General features: G+C 44.4%; 1 protein-coding gene across 6 annotated transcripts in view; it reads left to right on the forward strand.

Annotated features, from left to right (window-relative positions):
* Window positions 1–25,289, forward strand: part of LOC109935798 (zinc finger protein 239-like) — a 114,712-nt gene that overhangs the window by 50,711 nt on the left and 38,712 nt on the right. For 3 of the 6 annotated variants that reach the window (XM_048619478.1, XM_048619477.1, XM_048619479.1), the window contains one exon: window positions 22,322–24,018. In XM_048619478.1, coding sequence (XP_048475435.1) covers window positions 22,639–23,691 — 1,053 coding nt within the window. In that variant the 5' untranslated portion in view covers window positions 22,322–22,638 and the 3' untranslated portion in view covers window positions 23,692–24,018. Of the gene's footprint in view, window positions 1–9,669; window positions 9,688–22,321 lie in introns of those variants that run through there. The other 3 variants (XM_048619480.1, XR_007265988.1, XR_007265989.1) reach the window with 3 other exon arrangements.

A 25,289-nucleotide genomic window follows, 5' to 3' on the forward strand; every position in this document is an offset into this window, starting at 1 on the left:
TTACAGCCAGGTTACATGTCTACTGGAATGCTATATGCCTTCTCCGTTGATTCTTCTGCCAGGAGTATTCACCAGTTGTGCCATGGGTACCTTTGTTCTTTAGATGGTGCTTTCTCTAAGACTTAGAAGAGTCTGTGAGAGTCAGCGATTCTCTCTTGAGAGCTGTGGACTGTTAACTCTGGCAGGTGGCAGTTAGCTCTCCTGTCTTTGCCCAACTGTCCCTTCTTTTATACCCTTGCTGACATAGCAATATCTTACAATAGGATTGTCCTTTGTTGTCAAAACCATGAGATTTAAATTTGGTATCTAAGTGTCTGGTTCAAATTGATTGGCTAAATTTAAAATTTGTTGTCTTGGTAAAAACTGTTGCTTGGCCTGCCAACTGAATCGTCTTCTGATGTAAACATTTCAATTCGGGTGCTCTCTGTGTACTTGCAAAATTTCAAGCTGCTGCTCGCAGCCTTTTTTAAAATCTCTAAGCATAGAAAAAGCACATCATCTTTTAAAGGGACCATGCAATGGTTTCCCGCCCCTAGCTTTTTACATTCACCAAATTCTAACTTCCCGCTTGCCATTCCGCAAGTACTCTACCCAACTTCACAACAAGCAAGAGAGGACAAGAGTGGCAGTTTTGATTAAGGAAAACATTACTGCTGTACTTCTTTCTGAGGGATTGTTGAGTGAAGTTATATGGATGGAACTCAGAAATAAGAAGGGAATGATCACCTTGATAGGATTGTACCTTAGGTCCCCCAGTAGTCAGGGAAATTGAGGAGCAAATATGTAGGGAGATCTCGGATATATGTAAGAATAATTGGGTTTTAATCATAGGGGATTTTAATTTTCCAAACATTGACTGGGACTGCCTTAGTGTTAGGGGTGATGAATTTGTTAAATGTGTTTAAGCAAATTTTCTTGATCAAAATGTGGATGTACCTACTAGAGAAGCAGCAAAACTTGACCTGCTGTTGGGAAATAAGGCAGGGCAAGTGATTGAAGTGTTAGTTGGTGAGCACTTTGGAACCAGTGATCATAATTCTATTAGTTTAAAAATAGTAAGGGAAAAGAATAGGCCTTGTATAAAAGTTACGGTTCTGAATTGGAGTAAGGAAAATTTTAATGGTGTCAGACGGGAGCTTCCAAAAGTTGATTGGAGTAGGCTGTTTGCAGGTAAAGGGACAACTGACAAGTGGGAGACTTTCAAAAGTGAGATAACAAGAGTTCAGAGGCATTATGTTCCTGTTAGAGTGAAGGTAAGGCTGGTGAGAGCAAGGAACAATGAATGAATAATGATATTGAGGCTGTGGTAAAAAATAAGGAGGAGTCATATATTAGGTGCAGACAACTGTGATGAAGTCTTTACAGGGTACTTAGCTTCGAGCAGTATTCAGGCAAATCCCACATCTGCAACTGGGAAGGCAAGAATGCAATACCTAGTAAGCCTCTAAATGTAGCACATGCGGATATAGGCCTAGTCTTTACAGGGCACTTAGCTAGGAGCAGCAGCTGGGAGGCAGGGAGGGACACAGTAACTAATAAGCTGCAGGAACACTGCAAGTATCATCAGTGCGGTTGCTGTTGACATCATAACTTCAAAAGCTCTGCATTGATGAGCACTGGGCACATGACACTTACTGGTTAATCCTTTCTTATCCTACAGATTTAGACCAGTGAGAACTTAGTTGCAGTTAACCTTTTCATAACTTTAGTGATAGAATAGGAAGTCAAATAGAATAAGTCTAACAATTCTAGTCTAAGGCATCAATTGTAATTTTAAGAGATATCAGGAGAGGCCAACCGAGTAGAATGTGTAGCTTGTCACTTGGGGATTCATAGATGCTTACCAGTGTCATACACGACCGCATGTGCAGGAAGCGCTCCCAGCTGCAAAAGCTGGAGCTCTGGGTCTTGGGGCTTGAGCAACAGTCAGAAACACCACAGCGCAGCCGCAAGGCTGAGCGTTACGTGGAGAGGTGGTCACACCACTGCTGAAGGAACTAGAGGAAAGAAGGGAATGGACGACCATCAGACAGTACAGAAAGAACAGGTAGGTAGTGCAGGAGTCCCCTGGGATCCCATTCACGAACAAGTATTCCATTTTGGAATCTGATGTGAGTGCTGGTACCTCAGAGGAATGCATTCAGAGCCAAGCTTCTGGCACCACAAGCAGCCTGACTGTACAGGGGGTGGAGGGACGAAGAAAGGAAGAGCAATAATGATAGGGGATTCTTTAGTCAGGGGAGCAGACAGGCATTTCTGTGGCCGAAGACATGATTCTGGGATTGTCTGTTGCTTCCCTGGTGTCACTGAATGGCTGCACGGTGTCTTAAAAGGGGAAGGTGATGAGGTAGTGGTTGTGGTACATGATGGTACCAATGATTTGGGCAAATGAGGAATGAGAACTTGCATCAAGAATTCAGAGACCTAGACAGCAAATTAAAAAGCAGGACCTCAATGGTCATAATTTCTGGATTACTCCCAGTGCCAAGTGCTAGCGGTACAGAAATGGGAAAATAGGCAGATGAATGTGTGGCTCAAGAGTTGGTGCAAGATGGAGGGTTTATGTTCCTGGATCACTGGGACCGTTTTGGTGGAAGGTGGGACATGTACGAACAGAACAGTCTGCATCTGAGCCACATTGGAACCAACATCCTTGCAGATAGGTTTGCTGAATGCAGGATGCAGGTAGGTATGTAAGATCCCACATCTCCTTTTATTCATGGACACCAACATACCTCCTTTAATCTATCCAAAGTGTTCTCCACCCCTTTGTGTCCGTATATATTGTGGTACCAATGAATCATCTGATTTCAATCTGCCTTAGGTACCACAAGCCTCTGTTCACATGGCATTACATCTTCCTTCACGTCTATGCCCCTATGAGTATTGATCAGACTCTCTTCCTTCTAGTATCATTTGTAGCTCCTTATCCTTTCATTGCTCAGCTGCCAGATCAATAGGGGCAGCTTCCTTTTCCTTCTGGGCTTCTATCTCCTCTGTGGTTGCTATTCTTCACCAACAGCCCTTGACCCTGCTTGTCTTCCATGTAAATCTCGCAGCTTTTTCTATGTTCCCTTTCGGGAGGATTTTGAAGGTGAGTTAGTTTCTTGACAGTTTTCGCGTCTTTGGCTTTGGGCATTATTTATTACTCCTTTGCTGTTTCTATGATTACTCATCCTACCCCATCCTTTTTGATATAAGTGGTTCCTTATGATCATTTGCTACCACCAGTTGACACTCATGGGGTGTTCCCGGCAAACCAATCTATCGGCTAACATAATGCTCGTAAGCCTCTTTACCTTTGTGTTTCTTCCTTGTAATAACAGTGTCTGTCTAGCAATTCTATTCTGGCTCACAGTGCTGTCATTAATAAATACATTATTATGCTCCATCAAAATTGTCAGTCGGTTCAACCCAATGTAGGTAAAATGCTGTACCGCCCAAAACACTGCCAAGAAGTATCTTTGCATGTAGTATACCCTTATTCTAATGGGATGAGTATTCATGAGGCATAACTGACCATGTACTTCCTATAGTGATTTTGCCAAGATTGTAGAATCTGTTGTAGCTACCTCCAAGGAGAATGGTTCAGTTGGGTTTGGGATTTTTAGGGCAGGAGCACTCGCCAAGTCCTGTTTCTAAGTTAATATTGCATGTATGTGTTCTGGCTTTCATTCTCAGGGCAGTTTTCTTCAGTAACATCGTTAGTGGAGCTCCCTTTATGGCAAAACCATCAATATTGTCTCTACAATGCCCAATCATGCGCAGAAACAATCTTAATCCCTACACATCTATGGAGATATGAAGACTAGCTGCTGTTTCAATTTGTTGTTTATCTTTTTTTCCGAGTGTTAGTACCACTCCTAAGTAACTTAGTTCCTGCCTCATTATCTGAGCCTTTTTCGGGTTCACTTTCAACCCAACCTCCTTCAGTAGTTGCAACAATTCATTCAGGAGCTGATAATGCTCCTGTTTGGTCCCTGTTTGCAAAAGCAAATCATTAACATACTGTTTCAGGCAGTCTGGCTAGGGAAAATCTGCAACCCATTGCTTAAGTGTTCATGAAATATTGATGTGGAATTGTGAAATCCCCTTGGCAAAGCTGTTCACATATATTGCTGTCCCTTAAAGGTAAGTGCAAATTTATACTGGCACTCTTTAGTCAAGGGGATTGACCAAAATCCATTACTTATATTCAACATTGTAAATCACTGTGCATATTCTGTTTGTTTAATCATGGTTTCGAGACTAATAGCCACTGTAGATGCCGTTAAGGTTGTTACCTTATTTAGTTCTTGATAATCAGTTGTCAACTCTCATCAGGTTTCTTTACCAGCCAAATAGGTGAAATGTTCGTAGAGGCATCTCACCTTAACACCCTTTGTGCTGTCAGGCTTTGCGCTACCTTTCTACACAAAAATCAGCCTGCTTGGGAAATCCATACTGCCTTTGAGGCTTTGGAGCTGGCCCCTGTTCACACACCTCCCCTTGCATCTGTCCACAGTCATGTTTGGCAAACGCCTCCTGGTTTCTTCCAATAATTCCTTGTTCTGTCAGGTCCTGACCCGGGTCGGTAGGACTGATCCACATTTCTCCCATCATACACACACTGTCCTTATACTGTTTGCAGGGATTTCAGCAAGAAACTGCTCCTTACATATTCCCATCATTTGCCATATCATTCAGTTCACCAGATCAAAGCACAGTCCTGCTCTGGCAATGTAATCACTTCCCAGGATATGTTCCTAGTTTCATAGGATCATAGAATCCCTTTGATGTGGAAGAAGGCCATTTGGCGCATCGAGTCCACAATGACTTGCAGCTTACTTGTTTCAGTCACTTGTCCTACTTGAGAATGTCCAGTAAAGCCACTCAAGATTACTTCTGTTTCATTTTCCTATCATCGCTGTTTACAATGGATATGTTCAGGGAGGTGCGGGACTGCCTCCTAGCAGTAGGGCAGCCTCCTACCCTACCGTTCACGAAGAGCCTCCCTGTGTCCCATCCCATTTTGCATCGTACATCCATATTAGAGAGGCCTTAACCATCATTGTGGGTTGGGGTACAGCCCACATGTTGCCTCAGTTGGTTGCACATTGTTTTGTAGCATGAGCTGGGGTCCTTCTGCTGGAATAGGTTGGCCTGCATCTGATTCGTCCCACCCCTCTGAGGGCTTGGCATAGTGCTGATCTGTGGCATAGTGCCCTTTGCCACAATTTAGACACTTCCATGAGCCCCTAGGGGTCCTACCACTCCCTGTGGCCACAGGGAGGACTCCTCGTCCGTGCCTGCTTCTCCTTCCTACCATTTGATAGGGCAGTGGTTGTCCCCTTAGGACTGGTCCCTTTACTTCATTTCTTCATGCTTCCCCTTGATTTCTAAGAAGTGCCATTCATCCTCCCTGTGCTTTATATCCTCTCATATCCTAAGATCTGACCGTTGTCCTCAACAGCCGTGCCTCAGTGTGTTGTCAGAGAGGTCAAGCATGTCATATACTTTTCATGACTCCTCTGTCCCATGGGACAGTAGTGTATGGACCACCAATTCTCAAAAGGTGCAGTCAAATTTTGCCGGTCTAGCCCTGGGCCAAATACACTCTGGAATACTAGCCACAGCCTTGCAACAAAAGCAGCTACATCAGTATAGCTTCTTTTAATTCATATAGTGTCCCCCCTCCTGCATTTTGTGGCTCAGGCAAGACTGAATGTATAATACATCAGTATTAATTTTTTTCTCTTCCTCATCATCTAACTCCTGTATGGTTCGCTGCTTGTGGGTAGCTTGGAATAATTCCCAGAGGTTGTCCCCAGGCTGACAATCCCCTATACACTTGGCTATATCTCTTAGCTGTTGAACATCATAAGGGGTGATATATATGATGTCGGGGTGCTTTTGCTTTGTCTGCCAGCCCTCCTCAGTCAATGTTGTCATCTTCTTCCCATCCCTTCTGAAAGGGTTGGGTTGCAAACTCATGTATTATCCCAGTAACTTCTGTATTTGTACATTTCATATGATCACCTGAGGTCCCCTTTTGCTCCTGTGCTGACTTATACACTACATTCATAGCCGTTTTCAAACCTTTACACTGTTTCTTTAACCCTTCTGTCTGCACATGAGCCCTTTCATTTCCTCTTTGCTTTTTTCCTTTTTCCATCATCAATTTCTCACACTGCATTTGATACTGGTTCATATGCACGTGATCTATATCTTTCTGGCTTTGTAAATTCCTGACCTTCTCGGTCAATCCCTTTATATCTTCTCTAAACTTGGCTACCTTTATCACAACTTAAGCTCTTGCTGCTGACTTTCTGCCCAGTCTCCAACATACAGCCTACTGCTACCACTTACTGCACTTCCTTGCAGTTCCTTTTTCCCATTTTATCCTCCAGACAGTGTCTCCATGCGTTTCCATAACCAGTCCTGCAGTATCCTCACAGTAATTCAGTCATTTCCCGGCCACGTACTGTTAGAGAAATCCTCTCCAGTCAGAGTCTCTAGACCAACCATTCTCTGTTAGTGCTAATTTGTTCAGTGTGTCAGCTGTTCTCTTTGTGTCTTTTCTCACAGCGTAATTTCCATGTCTTCCCTCCAAGCACCAACTTAAATCCTGGCTGTCATATGGGGCAGTTCACCTTTTAATTTGAGTTTAGGCAGGGTGTTGGAAAATTCCAAGGTTACTACGTCCGGCGTCGGAGTAACTTAAACCTGCCTCTTAACGATGCCTACCCAGGAGCACCAAATTCTGTCACCCATCTCTGAGACAATAGAATATAATTAAAGGAAGATACAGCAGAAACACTTGGAGCTGTATAAAGCTCCATTAATGTATTAAGTACTTAAGTATTTGATACACGTTTTTAACACCTCTTGGGTGTCATCCCCAGGCTGACAATCCATTATGCACTTGGCTATATCTCTTAGTTGTTGGACGTCATAAGGGGTGGTGTATGTGATGTGATTTTGCCCTCCTAGCGCTGTTGGCTATTGCCTGCTATGGTGGCTTATGGTCTTTTCGATGCAGAGGTTGGTGGGACGGAAAATCAGGACCAGGGAAATCGTATTGTTGTGAGAGGAAAGAAAACAAGTGAGAGTGGAAGTGTGGGAAATGGATCAGACATGGCTAAGGACCCTGTCAACCATTGTAGCAGACAATTGTCTAAAGAAGGGTCCACAGGACTTGAAATGTTAGCCCTGTGTTCTCTCCACAATAGCTGCCAGATCTGCTGAATTACTCCAACAATTGCTGTTTTTGCTTGTTTGAGATCTCTAGCACCTACAGTTCTCTGTTTTATTTGACTTGCCTTTGAGTTATCCATCACATAAGGAGATATTACGACAGGTGATCAACAGCTCAAAGTGGTTTGTTTTAAGGAGGAGAATGAGGTCAAAAAGTGGAGAGATTTAGAAAGGAAATTCCATAGTTTACGGCCTTGGCAGCTGAAGGCACAAACACTCAAGGTTGACATTTGTCTTCCCAGTATTTAAAGGGAGGAAGTTTCTGTTCATCCAGTACTGGATGCCAGGCAAGCCAAGATGTTGTGTGACTTGGAGGTAGTGAAGATGAAAGACCTGCTATTGTAGAGACTTAGAAAATAGGAACTAGAAGAAGGCCATTCTGTCCCTCAAGCCTGCTGTGCCATTGAATATAATCTTGAGTGATCATCCTACTCAGCACTCTGTTCCCACTTTCGCCCGTACCCTTTGATCCCTTTAGTTCTGAGAATTATACTTTCCTGAAAGCAGTCAAAATTTCTCCTCCTCTTAGTCCGAAATAGCCTATCCATTTCCTTAGCCTGTGACCCCTGGTTCTGGATGACCTGGTCATTGAGTACATCCTCCCTATATTTACCCTGTCTAATCATGTAACAAGATGTAGCTATGGCATTCCAGAAGCTATAGTTTGTGATTTAGCACCAATAAATACAGCAATGAGGTTCTGAAGAAGGGGGACAGTAGACTTTGTTACTCTCTGTCCCTCCGCAGATGATGCTAGACGTGCTGAGTTCTCCAGCATTCTCTGTTTCTGTTTCACATGTAGCTAGGACTGGTTAAGAATGGCAGGTTTCCCTTTTTTTAAAAAAGGTAAGATATTAGTGAACCAGATGGGTTTTCACTGTGGAGCAACATTTTTACACAGAGGCTGGTGCATTTTTGGAACAAGCTGCCAGAGGACGTGGTGGAGACAGTTACAAATTGCAACATTTAAAAGACATTTGGACAGGTACATGGATAGGAAAGATTTAGAGGGATATGGGCCAAACACAGGCAGATGGGACTAGTTGAGTTTAGGAAACCTGGTTGGCATGGATGTGTTGGACCGAAGGATCTGTTTCCATGCTGTGTGACTCTGTGACTTGAATTATATTGGCTTCTGTGAGATTTAGCCTTCATACATCTAAGCTCCAATGAATATAGTCCTCTTTAAATATCAGACCTGCCATCCCAGGAATTTGTCTGGTAAACCTTTGTATTCCCTCCGTAGCCAGAACGTCCTTCCCTCAAGGTGGGGGAGGTTTAGGGTTTTGGAGATTCTTTCATTGATGTGGTTAAGTTGTAATTATATAATTTCTACCTCTTTCAGCAAACCCCCCCGCAATTTCAGTTACCTTTCTCTCTGTCTCTTCTCCACCCCCTCCCCCCAATCCCCATCCTCCCACCTCCTGGCATAAAAGCCAGAGTCTTGTGTAGGTCCAGACCGGATGTCAGATTCCACTCCCTAATGGATGTTGGTGAACACATTGCGTTTTTATGACAATCTGGCACTTTCCTGGTCACTATTCATACTACCATACCCATGAATGTTCAGATTCATTTAGCTCAATTTCACAACTAGTCTTTATGTTTTGATGTGTTTCTCTCATTCCATTTTTCTGTTTTACCTCAATTTCACAGGGTATTTGTAACCAGGAAAAACAAACCAAATCAGAATCTGACAGTCTCCCAATAAATCATTATCTGAATATCATCACATGTTGAACATGGAGGGAAAAAGCCCCTTTCACAATGGAGAGAAACCATTCACATGTTCTGTGTGTGGACGAGGCTTTAGCCAATCATCTGAATTGTTACAGCATAACTGCAATCACAGTGGGGAGAAGCCCTGGAAATGCAGGGACTGTGGGAAGGGATTCATTACCCCATCAAGGCTGGAAACTCATCGGCGAAGTCACACTGGAGAAAGACCCTATACCTGCTCCAAATGTGGGAAGGGATTCCCTTATTCATCCAGCCTGCTGAGACACCAGCGCATTCACACTGGGGAGAGGCCATTTGCCTGCTCCGTGTGTGGGAAGGGGTTCAGTGATTCCTCCAACCTGCTTTCACACCAGCTAGTTCATACCGGGGAGAGGCCATTCACCTGCTCCACATGTGGGAAAGGATTCACTCGGTTAACCAACCTGCGGACACACCAGCGAGTTCACACGGGGAAGAAGCCTTTCGCCTGCTCTGTGTGTGGGATGCGGTTCACTCGGTTGTGGCATCTGCTGAAACACCAACGAATTCGCAAGGGATCACAGGGGTTGGATTCTGCTATTGCCACTGCTGTAAATCACACCCAGGAGTGAACTATTGTTCATTCTCACAGTGGGTGATACGGAGGAGTTTCTTTCTGCCAGTCTCACCACCTAGCTTCCAATAAGCCTGATGCTCTTCGAGCGTGGGAGTGCACATTTCCACTGAAATGAAGTATGCTTATTTTGTCCTGGATAATAAATAGTGTTTTTCTTCCCACTGCAGGTAGATGTGAAATAAATAATTTGTCTGTGTTCCACAGTCTCCAGCAAGGCCGATTGGCTCAAATGGTCTCTGTCAATAGTTAGGTTCCACATGAACTTCCACCCACCCCTCTTCATGATTCTCTGTCATCATATTTTTCCAATCTTTTCTCCCTCGTGTTTGTATCTAGCTTCCATTAAATGTACTAATGCTGTTTACCTCAACCACTCTCTACGGTAGCGAGTTCCACATACTCATCGCCTGCTGGTGTGACGAGAACTGTGCCTTTGAGAGGTGTGATAACAAGGTGTAGAACTGGATGAACACAGCAGGCCAAGCAGCATCAGAGGAGCAGGAAAGCTGACGTTTCGGGTCTAGACCCTTCTTCAGAAATGGGGGAGGGGAAGGGGATTCTGAAATAAATAGGGAGAGAGGGGGAGGCGGATAGAAGATGGATAAAGGAGAAGATAGGTGGAGAGGTGACAGACAGGTCAAAGAGGCGCACTTGCTACACCTGCCCCTACACCTTCCCCCACACATCCCCCCTCACCCCCATCCCAGGCCCTAAGAAGACCTTCCACATCAAACAAATGTTCACCTGCACATCCAATAATGTGGTATACTGTATCCGCTGTTCCTGTTGTGGCCTCCTCTACATCGGGGACATCAGGCGGAGGCTTGGGGACCACTTTGTGGAACACCTACGCTCGGTTCGCAACAAACAACTGCACCTCCCAGTCGCGAACCATTTCAACTCCCCCTCCCACTCCTTGGACGACATGTCCAGCCTGGGCCTCTTGCATTGCCACAATGATGCCACCCGAAGGCTGCAGGAACAGCATCTCATATTTCACTTGGGAACCCTGCAGCCTAATGGTATCAATGTGGACTTCACAAGCTTCAAAATCTCCCCTCCCCCGACCACATCCCAAAACCAGCCCAACTTGTCCCCGCCTCCCTAACCATTCCTCCCACCTCAAGCCCCACCCCCATCTCCTACCCACTAGCCTCATCCCGCCTCCTTGACCTGTCCGTCCTCCCTGGACCGACCTATCCCCTCCCTAACTCCCCACCTACATTCACCTTTACTGGCTCCAACCCCTCCTCTTTGATCTATCTGTCTCCTCTCCACCTATCTTCTCCTTTATCCATCTTCTATCCGCCTCCCCCTCTCTCCCTATTTATTTCAGAATCCCCTTCCCCTCCCCCATTTCTGAAGAACGGTCTAGACCCGAAACGTCAGCTTTCCTGCTCCTCTGATGCTGCTTGGCCTGCTGTGTTCATCCAGCTCTACACCTTGTTATCTCAGATTCTCCAGCATCGGCAGTTCCTACTATCCCTTTGAGAGGTGTGTTCTGTCCTGTTTCTCTTGCAAAGGGGTATTGTCTCAGTGGTGTTGAAATGTCTCTTTCAGACAGGCAGTTGATAAACTGCTTTGAGTTCTGTCTGGATTTTTTTTAAGTAAGACAAAAGAACCATGAGTGGACAGGGTCAGGTGCACACAGACCCAGAAAACTATAGTTTTAGTTGGTTGAGTACATTTTAGCTGGCTGCTGGAACTGAAAGCTTGAGTTCACTGCTGCTGAAGTGAAGTCTTAGAGAGGCCTCCTCTTAATGATCAAAAGGGGCAGATTTCTTCTTTCGGTATTTCTTTACTGGACTGGAGAGAGACAGCATGTGAGAATAATAATTATGTTGCCGAATTGCCTTTGCCAAGGGTGTGTTTATGGGATACTACCTATATTGGAACACTCAATGATTAGCGGTTGAATAATACATTATTTTGTTAAGTATTTCAATAGAGTAAAGTCATGCCAACTCTTTTCAATGTATTTTAACTGTGTTATAAGAATAAAGTGTGTTTTGATTAAAGCTTAGTGGTGGACCAATTGAATTGTATCTGGAACACAGCGCCTTATACCTGCCTTTTAAAAAAGACATAAAAGTTAGGGTCTAGGCTATCTTCCGACGTACTCTTGGCAGGGCCTGGGGGTGGTGTTTGGTCTGGTCTGGTTCATAACACTAGATAAAGGAGTTTCAAGAGAAAACTTCTATTGGTTTATTGAAACACTCCATCATCCTAAAGACTTCCGTCAAGTTGCCATTCAGTATTTTATAGAGCAAAGCTCCCCAGCCTATCCTGAGAGCTAAATGCTCTCATTTCTAACACTATCTTTAGAATCTTCGTGGCATCTCTTCGATTCCCCCTATTTCCTTTCTCTAAATATAAATTGCAAATGTTGGCAGTGCTCCCAGTACCATGTACCTAGTACCCAGTACTAGTTGAACAGAGGTTTCCTGCTTTTCATTTGATTCCTCTAGAAAGGAGCCCTATCTATAGGCCTTGCACTTTAGGGCACTGCTGCAGTTTGTCAAGGGAATGCAGGGCATTACAGCATGGATGAGGGACTTTGGTTACTTAGAAGGGTCAGAGCAGCTGGAATTGTTCCCTATAGATCTTAGAGCCATTAGGGCAGAAAAGGAAGCCATTCAACTCATCAAATTTTTGCATATTCTGAGTTGAGCAGGCCACTCTAGAATCATAGAATCCCTCAATGCCATTGCCCTGATCTAACCCGATAAACCCTACAAGTTCCCATCTAATTTTCTTTTGAAATTTTGCAACGTCACTGTTTTCACCACACTCATAGACTGCAAGATTATTTCTACACCCTGCATAAAGAAATTTTTCTTCATGTTCCACTCTGCCTTTCTGGATACTTTAAATTGTTTTCCCCTTGTCTTTGTACAATTAGCATATGGGATCAGCTTTTCATTGTCCACCTTCTCTGAATATGTATCCGATTTCCTCTCAACTCCTTTTCTCCAAGAACAACAGCATCAACCAAACCTCATGGATAACTCCCTCATCCCTAGAACCATTCTGGTAAATCTTCACTGCAGTCTTTCAGGGACCCATGGTGGTGTGTTGAAGTGATGGGCAACCAGAAGCTCAGGGTCATTTTTGCAGACAGAATGTAGGTGTTCTGCAAAGCAGTCGCTCAATATGCGCTTCGACCTCCCAATGTAGAGGAGACCATATTGTGAGCAGCAAATACAGTAGACTGGATTGAGTGAAGTGCATGTAAATCACTGTTTCACCTGGAAGGTGTGTGGAGGAAGTAAACGGGCAGATGTTGCATATCCTGTGATTTCATGGGATGGTGCCATGGAGGGTGTGAGGTGGTGTTGGGAGTGAAGGAAGAGTGGACCAGGGTGACCCGGAAGGAACAGTCCCTGCAGAATGCTGACAAGAGAGAGGAAGGGTTTATGTGTTTGGAGGTGGTAGAAATGGCAGCTAATGATCCTTTGGATGAGGATGAGGAGGACCCTCATCGCTGTTGTGGGAAGGAAAAGAGGGAGTGAGGGTGGCAGAGCAGGGAACGGGTCAAACCTGGCTGAGGGTCTTGTCAGTCATGGTAGATTGAGGAAGAAGGTGGACATTTCAGAAGCCTCCTTGTCAAAGAAACAACAGTGATGGAGGAACTCCCAAATGGGAATTGAGTCTTTATAGGAAGCAGGGTGTGAGTCGAAGTAATGTGGGAGTTGATGGCTTTGTAATGGATATTGATAGCCAGTCTATCCCCAGAAATGGAAACAGATACATCTTGGAATGAGAGGAGTCAGAGATGGGCCAAGTGAAGGTGAGAGCGATAACGAAATTGGAAATAAGCAGATACATTTTTTTCAATTCCGGACAAGAGAGGGTATCAGCGTCAATGATGCCATTAATGTACTGGAGAAAGAGTTGTGGGTGGGAGTGCAGAGTAGGACTGGAATGAGGAATGTTCCACATATCCCACAAATGCAGGCATAGCTGGGGCTCATGGGGTTACCCATGGCCACCCATTTGATCTGAAGAAAGTAGGAGGCATTTTGGCCCTCACTCCCTGTCTTCTTCACACAACATCAATAGGGCCCCTCTCGTCCTCACCTACCATTCCACCAGCTTCCTCATCCAAATGATCATTAGCCGCTATTTCTTCCACCTCCAGACACATATTTCCCTCCTCTCCCTTGTCAAACTTCCACAGGGACCATTCCCTCAAGAACACCTTGGTTCACGCCTCACAGCCCTGCAGCACCTTCCCACGATTTCGCTGAAGGTGTAACACCAGCCTGTTTACTTCCTCCTCACTATCCAAGTTTCCGGATACACTTTCCAGGTGAAGCAGTGATTTACCTGCACTTCACTCAATCTAGGTGACTGTGTTCGCTGCTCACAATATGGTCTCCTGTAGTTTTCTGCCTCTCCTTACAACTCATACCCTCTAATCCATGCAGCATCCTAGTAAACCTCTTCTGCACCCTCTCCAAAGCCTCCACATCCTTCCTGTAATGTGGCGACCAGAATTGAACACAATACCCTTAAGTGCAGCCTAACCAAAGTCTTATAAAGGTGCAACATGACATCTTGAGTCTTGTACTCCATTCCCTGACCAATAAAAGCAAGCATACATATGCCTTCTTTACCACCTAACTACTTGTGTGGCCATTTTCAGGGAGCTATGGACTTGAACCCCAAGATCCTGCTGTCCATTGGTGCTGTTCAGTGTTCTGCCATGACTGTATACTTTATCTTAACATTTGATCTCTGAAAGTGCAGCACCTCACACTTAGCAGGATTAAACTCTATCTGCCATTTCTCCACCCATATCTGCAACTGATCTATATCCCACTGTATCCTTTGATCACCTTTTACACTATTCATTTATCACCTGCAAACTTACTAACCCACCCATCTGCATTTTCAACCAAATCATTTATGCATACAACAGAGGTCCCAGTATGGATCCTTGCGGAACACCACTAGTCACAGACCTCCAGCCTGAAAAACACCCTTCCACTATTATCCTCTGTCTTCAATGGCTAAGCCAATGCTGATTCGAAGCGGCCAAGTCACAGTGAATCCCATGCATCTTAACCTTCTGGATGAGGCTGCCATGAGGGACTTTGTCAAAAGCCTTACTAAAATCCATGTAAACAAAAAAGTTAGTAAGATGTAGCCTGCCCCGCACAAAGTCATGCTGACTATCCCTAATTAGGCCATGCTTTTCCAATGCGCATACATCCTTTCCCTCAGAATTCTGTCCAATAGCTACCCAACCACCAATGTAAGACTCACTGGTCTGTAGTTTCTTGGATTATCCTATTTCCCTTCTCGAACAGAGGAATAATATGAACTACTCACCAGTTCTCCGGGACCCCTCCAGTGGCTAGTGAGGATACAAAAATCTTGGTTAAGGGCCCCAGTCCCTCTTTTGCCTCTGGGGTAGATACCACCTTATCCACCTTAATGCTCTTCAAGGGACCAAACACCATTCTTTCTTTATCACAAATTGCCCGAGTATATTAGCATGTTCCACACTAATCTCACGATCCTCCATATCCTTCTCCTGAATGAATACCAATGCAAAGTACTCACTTTGGGATCCTGCCCATATCCTCTGCCTCCAAGCATAATTTCCCTCCTTTATCCTTGAGTGGTCCTGCCCTCTCTCTAGTTATCCTCTTGTTTTTTAATGTATGTGTAGAATGCCTTGGGACTCTCTTTAACCCTACTTGCTAAGCTCATTTCATGGCCCCTCCTTGCTCTCCTAATTCCCTGCTTGAGTTCTTTCCTGATATCTTTATATGCCTCACGGGTCCTGTCCGATTTTAGCTTCCAAAACCTTACATGAGCTTCTTTTTACCTTTTGACTAAATTCACAACCTCCCTCATTATCCAAGGGCGCCTTACCTTGCCATTCCTGTCCTTCTTTCTTATTGGAACATGCCGGTCCTGAGCTTTGATCAGCAGGTCTTCAAACAACTGCCACATGTCAAATGTGGACTTGCCCAATAACAGCTCCTCCCAATTAACACTCCCTAGCTCCTGCCTAACACTGACGTAATTTGCCCTCCCCCAGTTTAGTACCTTCCCACAAGGTTCTGACTTATCCTTATTCATAGCTATTTTAAAACTTAAGGAGTTGTGATTGCTGTTTCCATAATGGTCTCCCACTGAAAGGTCAGTCATCTGGACAGTCTCATTAGCCATTATAAGGTCTAGCATGGCCCTTCCTTTAGTTGGACTATCCACATACTGTTTCAAGAAACCCACTTGGATGCACCTAACATATTCTGCCTTGTCTAAGCCTTTTGCTCTAAGGAAGTCTCAGTCAATATTGGGGAATTTAAAGTTACTCGCTATGACAACCCTGTTGTTATTGCATTTTTCCATAATCTGGCTACAAATTTGTTCCTCAATGTCTCATTGACTGTTGGGGTGTCTGTAGTATAATCCTGTCAGAATGATTGCACCCTTCTTATTTTTGAGCTCTACCATATTGCCTCAGTATGTCCTGTCTGAGTACAGATGTGACATTCTCCCTGATTAGTAATGCAAATCTTCCACCTCTTTTACCTCCCTCTCTATCTTGTCTAAAAGAATGAAACCCTGGAATGTTGAGCAGCCAGGCCTGACCCCCTCTCAACTAAGTCTCTGCAATGGCCACAACATCACAGTTCCATGTACGGATCCAGGCTCTAAAGCTCATCTGCCTTACCTATAATTCTCATTCATAGAATCCTTACAGTGCAGAAGCAGGCCATTTGGCCCATTGAGTCCACACCAACCCTCTAAAGAACATTCCACCCAGACCCACTCCCTACCCTATTCCTGCAGTTCCCACCCCAGACACTATGGGTAATTTAGCATGGCCAATCCACATAACCTGCACATCTTTGGACTGTGGGAAGAAAGCAGAGCACCTGGAGGAAACGCAGATACAGGGAGGATGTGCAGACTCCACACAGACAATCACCCAGGGCTGGAATTGAACCTGGGTCCCTGGTACTGTGAGGCAGTAGTGTTAACCGCTGAGCTGCTGTGCTGCCCCAACTCCTTATGTTGAAATAAGCACACTTAAGCCCATCAGTCCCATCGTGTTCATTTACCCGTGTCTGCCTGTCCTTCCTTTCAGACTTACCAGCCCAAACATCTACTTTCCCCTCAATCCTTCCACTTGCTGATCTGCTGCTCTGTTTCCTAACTCCCTGCCACTCTAGTTTAAACCCTGCCAAATAGCACTAGTGAACTTCCCTGCGAGGATATTAGTTCCCTCCTGTTTAAGTGTAACCTGTCCCTCATGTACAGGTCACCCCTGCCCCAGAAGAGGTCCCAATGATCCAAGAACCTGAAACCCTGCCCTCTGCACCAGCTTCTTAGCCACACATTCATCTGTCATATCTTACTATTCCTTGCCTCATTAACCCATGGCACTGGTCATAATCCAGTGATTACTACCCTTGAAGAACTGCTTTTCAGCCCCTTTCCTAACTCCCTGTACTAACTCCACAGGACTTCATACCTCTTTCTGCCTGTGTTGTTGGTACCAATGTGCACAACAATCTCTGGCTGCTCACCCTCCTCCTGAAGAATTTCATGCAACCGCTCAGAGACATCCTTGACCCTGGCACCGGGGAGACAACCCATATCCTGTGGTTCCAAAACCAACACCAAGGCATTTAGAACAAAGAACAATACAGAACAGGAACAGGTCCTCTGGCCCTCCAAGCTTGCGCCAACACCGTTTGCCCTTCCATATTAAAACTATCCTCCCTTACAGGATCCGTTACCCCCTATTCCCTTCCTATTCATGTATTCATCCAGGTGCTACCTGAATACTGCTATTGTGTCTGTTACCACCACCTCTGGCAGTGCATTCCAGGCATTCACCACCCTTTATGTGAAAAACCTGCCTCACGCATCTCTTTTAAACTTACCCCCTCACTCTTTGAAACTGTTTCCCCTAGTAATTGACCCCTCCACCCTGGGAAAAGCCTAATACTTTCCATTCTATCCATGCCATTCACAATCTTATAAAATTCTATAAGGTTGCCCCTCAACCTCCAGTGTTCCAATGAAAACAAACCCAGTCTAACCAACCTTTCTTCATAGCTAAAATCCCCCATACCAGGCAACATTCTGGTAAGCCTTTTCTGTACTCTCTCCAAAGCATCCACTTCTTTCTGGTACAATGATGACCAGAACTGAATGCAATATTCTAAGTGAGGCCTAACTAAAGTTCTACAGATCTGCAGCATAACTTGCCTATCCTTATACTCAATGCCCCTGCCAATGAAGGCAAACATGCCATAGGCCTTTTTTTACTACCGTATCTACCTGCGCTGCCACCTTCTGTGATCTATGGAACTGAACACCCAGATCTCTCTGCATATCAATACTCCTAAGGGTTCAGCCATTCACTGTATAATTTCCACCTGTACTTGACCTTCCAAAATGCATCACCTCACATTTGTCTGGAATAAACTCCATCTACCATTTTTCGGCCTCCAAATGATCTATATCCTGCTGTAACCTCTGACAATCCTCCTCACTATCTGCAGCTCCATCAATCTTTGTATTGTCCACAAACTTATTAATTAGATCAGCTATGTTTTCCTCCAAATTATTTATATAGATCATGAACAGCAGAGGTCGCAGCACTGATCCCTGTGTAACACCACTAGTCACAGCCCTCCATTCTAAAAAGTATCCTTCCATGGCTACCCTCTGTCTCCTAAGACAAAGCCAGTTCTGTATCCATCTTGCCAGCTCACCCTGATACCATGTGACTTCACCTTTTTCACCAGCCTGCCATGAGGGATCTCATCAAAGGCTTTACTAAAGTCCATGTAGACAACAGAAACCGTTTTTCCCTCGTGAATCATCTTTGTCACCTCCTCAAAAAACTCGATCAAGTTAGTGAGGCACGACCTCCCCTGCACATAAACCATGTTTTTTATCACTAATCAGTCCATTTTCTTTTAAATGCTTATAGATTTTGTCCCTGAGATTCTTTTCCAATAATTTCCCTACCTGATGTGAGGCTCACAGGCCTGTAATTTCCTGGATTACCTCTGTTATGCTTTTTAAACAGTGGGACATCATTAGCTATCCTCCAGTCCTCTGGGACCTCACTTGTGGCGAAAGAGGATACAAAGATGTCTGTCAATGCTCCAGCAATTTGTTCTGTTGCCTCCCTCCATACTCTGGGATAGGTCTCATCAGGACACTGCGACTTACCTATCTTAATACTTCTTAAGACGCACAACACCTCTTCCTTTTTAATAGCAACTTGACTTAGAAATTTGATACTCCTTTCCCTGAGATCATCCTCCACCAATTCCTTCTCTTTGGTGAATACCAATACAAAGTATTCATTTAGGACCTCACCTACCTCTTCTGGCTGCACACATAGACTCCCTCCTTTGTCCTTGAGTGGGCCAACTCTTTTCCTGGCTACCCTCTTGCTTTTTATATATGTATAAAAAGGCTTGGGATTCTCCTTAATCCTGTTTGCTAATGACTTTTCATAACCCTGTTTAACCCTCTTAATTCCCCCAGTTTAACACCTTCACCCGAGGACTGCTGTTATCCCTGTCCATGAGTAACTTAAAACTCACGGTATTACAGTCACTACTCCTGAAATGCTCCCCCACTGCAACTTCACTCACCTGGAAAGGCTCATTTCCCAAAACTAGGTCCAGTGTAACCCCCTCCCTGGTTGCACTGGTTACATATTGTGTCAAGAAACCCTCCTGAATGGTCCTTACAAATTCTGCTCCATCCAAGGCTTTAGCATGGAGTGAGTCCCAGTCAATACAAGGAAAGTTAAAATCACCCACCACAACAACCCTGCTGTTTTTACATTTATCCAAAATCTGTCTACATATTCTCTTTTCTATCTCCTGCTGGCTGTTAGGAGGTATGTAGCATACCATCAGCATTGTGATTTCACCTTTCCTATTCCTGAGTTCTGCCCATACTACCTCACTGCACAAGTCCTCTGATGTATCCTCCCTCAGTATAGCTGCAAGATACTCCTTTACCAGTAATGCACCCCCCACACCCCTTTTACATCCCTTCCTATCACAGCTGAAACATCTAAATCCTGGGACATTCAGCTGCCAATCCTGTCCTTTTTTCAGCCAAGTCTCTGTAATCGCAATAATGCCGTAGTTCCAAGTACTAACCAATGCTCTGAATTCATCTGTCTTGTCTATTAATCTTCTTGCATTGAAACACATGTATTTCAGACCACCTCCCCTGCTCTTTTCAACAGCATTTTCCCGCCTGTTCTGAGTCATGTTTGCCCTGGTTTCTACCTCTCCCTCAATCTCAGCATCTACTGGTTCCATCCCCCTGCCACACTAGTTCAAACCCTGCCCAACCACTCTACGAAATACCCCCTCAAGGACATCAGTTCCAGTCCTGCCCAGGTGTAACCCATCCAGTTTGTACAGGTCCCACCTCTCCCAGAACTAGTCCCAAAGCCCCACGAATCTGCAACCCTCCCCCTCACACCATCTTTTCAGCCACATGTTCATCCTTTATATCCTGCTGTTTCTACTCTGACTACCTTGTGGCACTGGTGGTAATCCTGAGATAACCACCTTTGAGGTCCTACATTTCAGTTTTCTTCCTAGTTCTCTATGTTCTGCATTTAGGACCTCATCCCCTTTTTTAACCTATATCATTAGTACTAACATATACCATGACCACTGTTTGTTCACCCACCCCACCAGAATGTCCTGCAACCACTCTGAGACATTCAGGATCCTAGCACCAGGGAGGCAACACATCATCCTGGACTTTCATTTGCGGCCACAGAAATGCCTGTTTGTTCCCCTTATGATTGAATCGCCTGTAACTATAGCATTTCAATGCCTATTTCTCCCTCCCTGTGCAGCAGAGTCACCAATGGTGCCTTGAATTGGCTGTTGATGTTATCCCCTGAGAGGCCATTCCCCTCAAGAGTATCCAAAATGGTATATCTGTCTTGCAGCGGAATAGCCACAGGAGATTCCTGTACTGCCTGCTTAGTTCTCCTGCTCTGCCTGGTGGTCACCCATTCCCTTCCTGCCTGTGAAGTCTGAATCTGTGATGTGACTACCTCTCTATACGTGCTATCCACAACACTCTCCTCCATTTCTTACTTATGCAGGACAATATTTACATAAATTTGAGGCATCAAAAGGGTCTGAGGATCTGATTCTCTCTTTGAATGAAGATTGCATTTTACCCAGACTGAAACTTTCTTCTTTGGCCAACGTGTGAGCAAAAGACTTTATTTTCTCCCCCTTGCCATTTCTTTTCATTTGAAGCTTAGGTGGTGACTTGCATAAACTGAAGGGGAAGGAAGTGAATCTGGGGAGATACAGACTCTTTTCTAATTCTCAGTTTATTTACATCAATTTAATTTGATTGTTATAATTCTAAAAAAGTGCTTGTCGTACAATTCATCTCATTAGGATTATCTGGGAGTTTTTTACGTTGAGATTATCAGTCTCAACAAAGATTGTAACAACAACATTATGTTCTGAAGAAGGATCACTGGACCCAAAACATTGACTCTGCTTTCTTCCACAGATGCTGCCAGACCTGCTGAGTTTCTCCAGCAATTACTGTTTTGTTTTGTAATATCTATAGCGTTTTTTTTTCACTTATTAGATCTATTATCCATCACATTGTTATAAATTGTTGTGAGTCTGGAGTCATGGGTAGGCCAGACCAGGTAAGAGTGGCAGTTTTCTTCCCCAAAGGACATTAGTGAGCCAAACAGGTTTTTCCGACAATCGGCAATGGATTCTTGGTTATCATTAAATTCTTAATTCCAGATTTTTATTGAATTAAAATTCCACCATCTACTGTGGTGGGATTTGAATCCAGGTTCCCAAACAATACCTGATTGTCTGGCTTTAACAGTTCAGCGATAATACCAGTAGGCCATCACCTCCCTGTAAAGAAAGAAATTCAAGTCAATGCCTATTCTGTACAACTGTTAATCCATTCAATTTCCTTCTTTATTCATGTGGTCTTATTTTCTTTAAGTGCCTATCCAAATTCATTTTGAAATGCTTGATTGTCTCCACTTCCACCGTAGTTGTGGATGTTGAATCCTGGTCATGATCACTTGCTGCCAGAGTCAAGTTCCTCCTCACATCTTCCCTATAGCTTTAATCAAATAATACGGTGCTGTATATTTCATACAACTTCCAGTCACAGATATTACTGTTTATCTATATCTGGACAGAAAGCAGCTAAAATAATCTGTTGAATAACATTTATTAGTACCATGACAAAAATGTTATGCCTCAGAAGGAGGCCATTTGGCCCATCATGCCTACACCAGCTTCCTAAATGAGCATTATTACCTAGTGCCATACTTTTATATCCACCATACTTTTGCACATTACAGCAATCATCCCATTCTCTCTTGAATGCCTCAATAGAACCTGTCGCTTTCACATTTCCAGGCAGTACATGCTATACCCTAACTACTCTCTGTGTGAAAAGGTTTTACCTCACTTCATTCCTGGCTTCTTTTGCAGATCATTTTATTTGTGTGCACTCTTCTTCTTGATCCTTTTACGAGTGAGAGATGGGGCGGGTGTATATCAGATACAGCAGAGTGAGAAAGGAAGGAGAGTGTGTGGGTGGAGATTTACAGTTTATGGAGAATGAGAGAAGAAAGAAGGTTCCCTAGAAAGTAGAATTGTCTATTTTAAATTTCTACCCCGAACTGATAGTAATGACCTTTGTAACTTCTTTTTACAGCTGATTATAAGGGGAGTGATTGCAGAAAGAAATTTCAAACATCATTTCCAGATTGATATTCACTTGGTCCTGCAAGACCTGAATATCATTGACCACTGAATGTAGGAGACATGGTTGTCTGTTCAGTCAGCTTTGATCAGTTTTAAATATCAGTGCAAGTGGAAAAGCAATGAGCCCCCCACCCACCACCTGGGTGAATATATTCCAGTGAACTGACTTTGAAAACAGCTTTAACCAGTAACATTGCCCAAAGAAACAGTATAGCACTCACAGAAGAGAGAGACCGCAGACGGTAAAGGCACAAGGACACTAGCACCATGGAGAAACCGTGGAAATGCAGCAACTGTGGGAAGGGGTTTAGTTTCCCATCTGCACTAGAAACTCATCGACGCATTCACACGGGGGAGAGACCCTTCCCCTGCTCTGTCTGTGGGAAGGCATTCACTCAGTTATCCACCCTGCAGGAACACCAGCGAGTTCACTCTGGGGAGAGGCCGTACAGCTGCTCAGACTGTGGGAAAGAATTCAGTCATTCATCTGCCCTACAAAGACACCAGCGAGTTCACACTGGGGAGAGGCCGTACACCTGCTCTGAGTGTGGGAAAGGATTCACTCATTCATCTGCCCTGCAGAAGCACCAGCGAGTTCATGCCAGGGAGAGGCTGTTCACCTGCTTTGAGTGTGGGGAAAGATTCACCTGCTCCTCTACCTTGCAAAAGCACCAAGGAGTTCACACTGGGGAGAGGCCCTTTACCTGCTCTGTGTGTGGGAAGAGATTCACTCGGTCGTCTCATCTGCTGACCCATCAGCGGGTCCACACTGGGGAGAGGCCCTTTACCTGCTCTGTGTGTGGGAAGAGATTCAGTGAATCATCAACCCTGCAGAATCACCGGACGGTTCACACTGGAGAGAAGCCATTCATCTGCTCGGTTTGTGGGAAGGGATTCACTCAGTTAGCAAGCTTGCTGCGACACCAGCAAGCTCACTCTGGCAAGCGGCCGTTCACCTGCTCCATGTGCGGCAAGGGATTTAATCAGTCAACCAGTCTGCTGACACACCAGCGAGTTCACACTGGAGAGAGGCCATTCACCTGCTGTGTGTGTGGGAAGGGATTCACTGATTCATCCAGCCTGTGGAAGCATCGGCGGGTTCACACCGGGGAACGACCGTTCACCTGCTCCGTGTGTGGAAAAAGTTTTACTGAGTCATCCAGTCTGCTGACACACCGACGTGTTCACTCCGGAGAGAGACCATTCTCTTGTTCCAAGTGCCAGAAAGCATTTGCAGATTCATCCAGCCTGCGGAAACACCAGCGGGTGCACACAAAGGAGAAAGGCTGCTCATCTGCTCAGAGTGTGGGAAAAGATTAACTGAGTCATTTGCGTGGCAATCACTCTGATGAGAGAGTATGTTATTCTTCTACTGTGGGTGTTCATTCTATCAACTGAGATTAAGTATATAAAGATGGAGGGCATCGATTGGATGGTTAATGAGCCCATATAAAAAGACATTGAAAGAGAGTTTGTGTGACACAATGGTAGTTTCCAGGATACCTGGTTCAAGTCCCACCAGCACGAGGGGCATGTAATAATATATGGGTTCATTAGAAGAAGTAAAAAAGTCACTGATCTGAAATGGAGTCAGGAGATATATACCTGTAATGTTCCACATTGTGAATAAATCTATACCAAAGTAAAGATTGGCTCCAGTTTCTTCCTTCTGTATGAGGCTATCAGGTTTATAACATAGTAATAGAGAATGCTTGTCTAATGGTGAAGGTTAGAAACAATACGGAAATAACATTTCTGAAAACAGCTTACAATTCAATTAGCATTTTGCAAGAATAGGTTGATCAACTTTCCCACATCCAAGTTGAACTTATTTATATAAACCAAAAAAACTGCAAGGCCCCCAACACTGACCCCTGTGGGACCTCACAGGACATGAGCTTCAGTTGGAAAAGCACCCCTCAACAATCACCATCTGCTTCCTACCACTCAGCCTATTGTGGATGACAATTTGGCAAATTTCCTGAAATCCCATGGGCTCTTACTTTTGCTTCTAGTCTCCCATCCGGGACCTTTTCAAATGACTTGCTGAAGGCCAAGTAGACAACATCAAAAGCATTGCCCTCATCTACACACCAAGTCGCCTCTTTGAAAAATTCAATCAAGTTGGTCAGACATGACCTCCCCTGAACAAAACTACGCTGAATGTTCTTGATTAATCCCTGCCTCTCCAAATGCAGATTAATTCTCTCCCTCAGAATTGTTTCCAGAAGTTTCCCCATCACCAAGGTTAGACTGACCGGCCTGCTACACCTTTCTTCCTTCTTTGTTAATGGTTGCACATGGGCTGTCCTCCAGTCCTCTGGAACCTCACCTGTGGCCAGAGAGGAACTGAAATTTTAGCAAGTACTCCCTCAGCAACCTGGGGTGCATTTGATCCGGCCATGGAGATTTATTTACTTCTAAGCCTACCAGACAACTCAGACGCTGCTCCCTGTCTATGCTTATTTCTTTAATTGTATCACAGACTTTCTCCCTGATTTCAATAGCCATATTGTATGTCTCACTAATGGACACTGTCCCAAAGTATTCACTTAGACCCTACCTATATCCTCTGGCTCCATGCACAAATTATCACCGTGGCCCTTCATGGGCTCTACTCTTTCCCTCACTGTCCTTTTACCCTCAATGCAACTGAAACAATTAAGGATTTTTCTTTCTTTTACCAGCTTAATCGTTCTATGTCCACTTTTCACTCTCCTAATTTCCCTTTAAAGCTTTCTTTTCTACATTCTGTACTCCTCCAGGGCTTCTGCTGTTTTGAGCCTTTAGTATCTGCTTCCCTTTTTCTCCTAATCCAATGCTGTATATCTTCTCATATCCAGGGTTCACAGGTTGTGATGGTCCCACCTTTTTTCTTTGTTGGCGCATGTTGACCCTGTACTCTGCACATTTCCTTC

Source organism: Rhincodon typus, chromosome 43 (assembly GCF_021869965.1).
Source record: "Rhincodon typus isolate 14 chromosome 43, sRhiTyp1.1, whole genome shotgun sequence".
Classification (NCBI taxonomy): Eukaryota; Metazoa; Chordata; class Chondrichthyes; order Orectolobiformes; family Rhincodontidae; genus Rhincodon; species Rhincodon typus.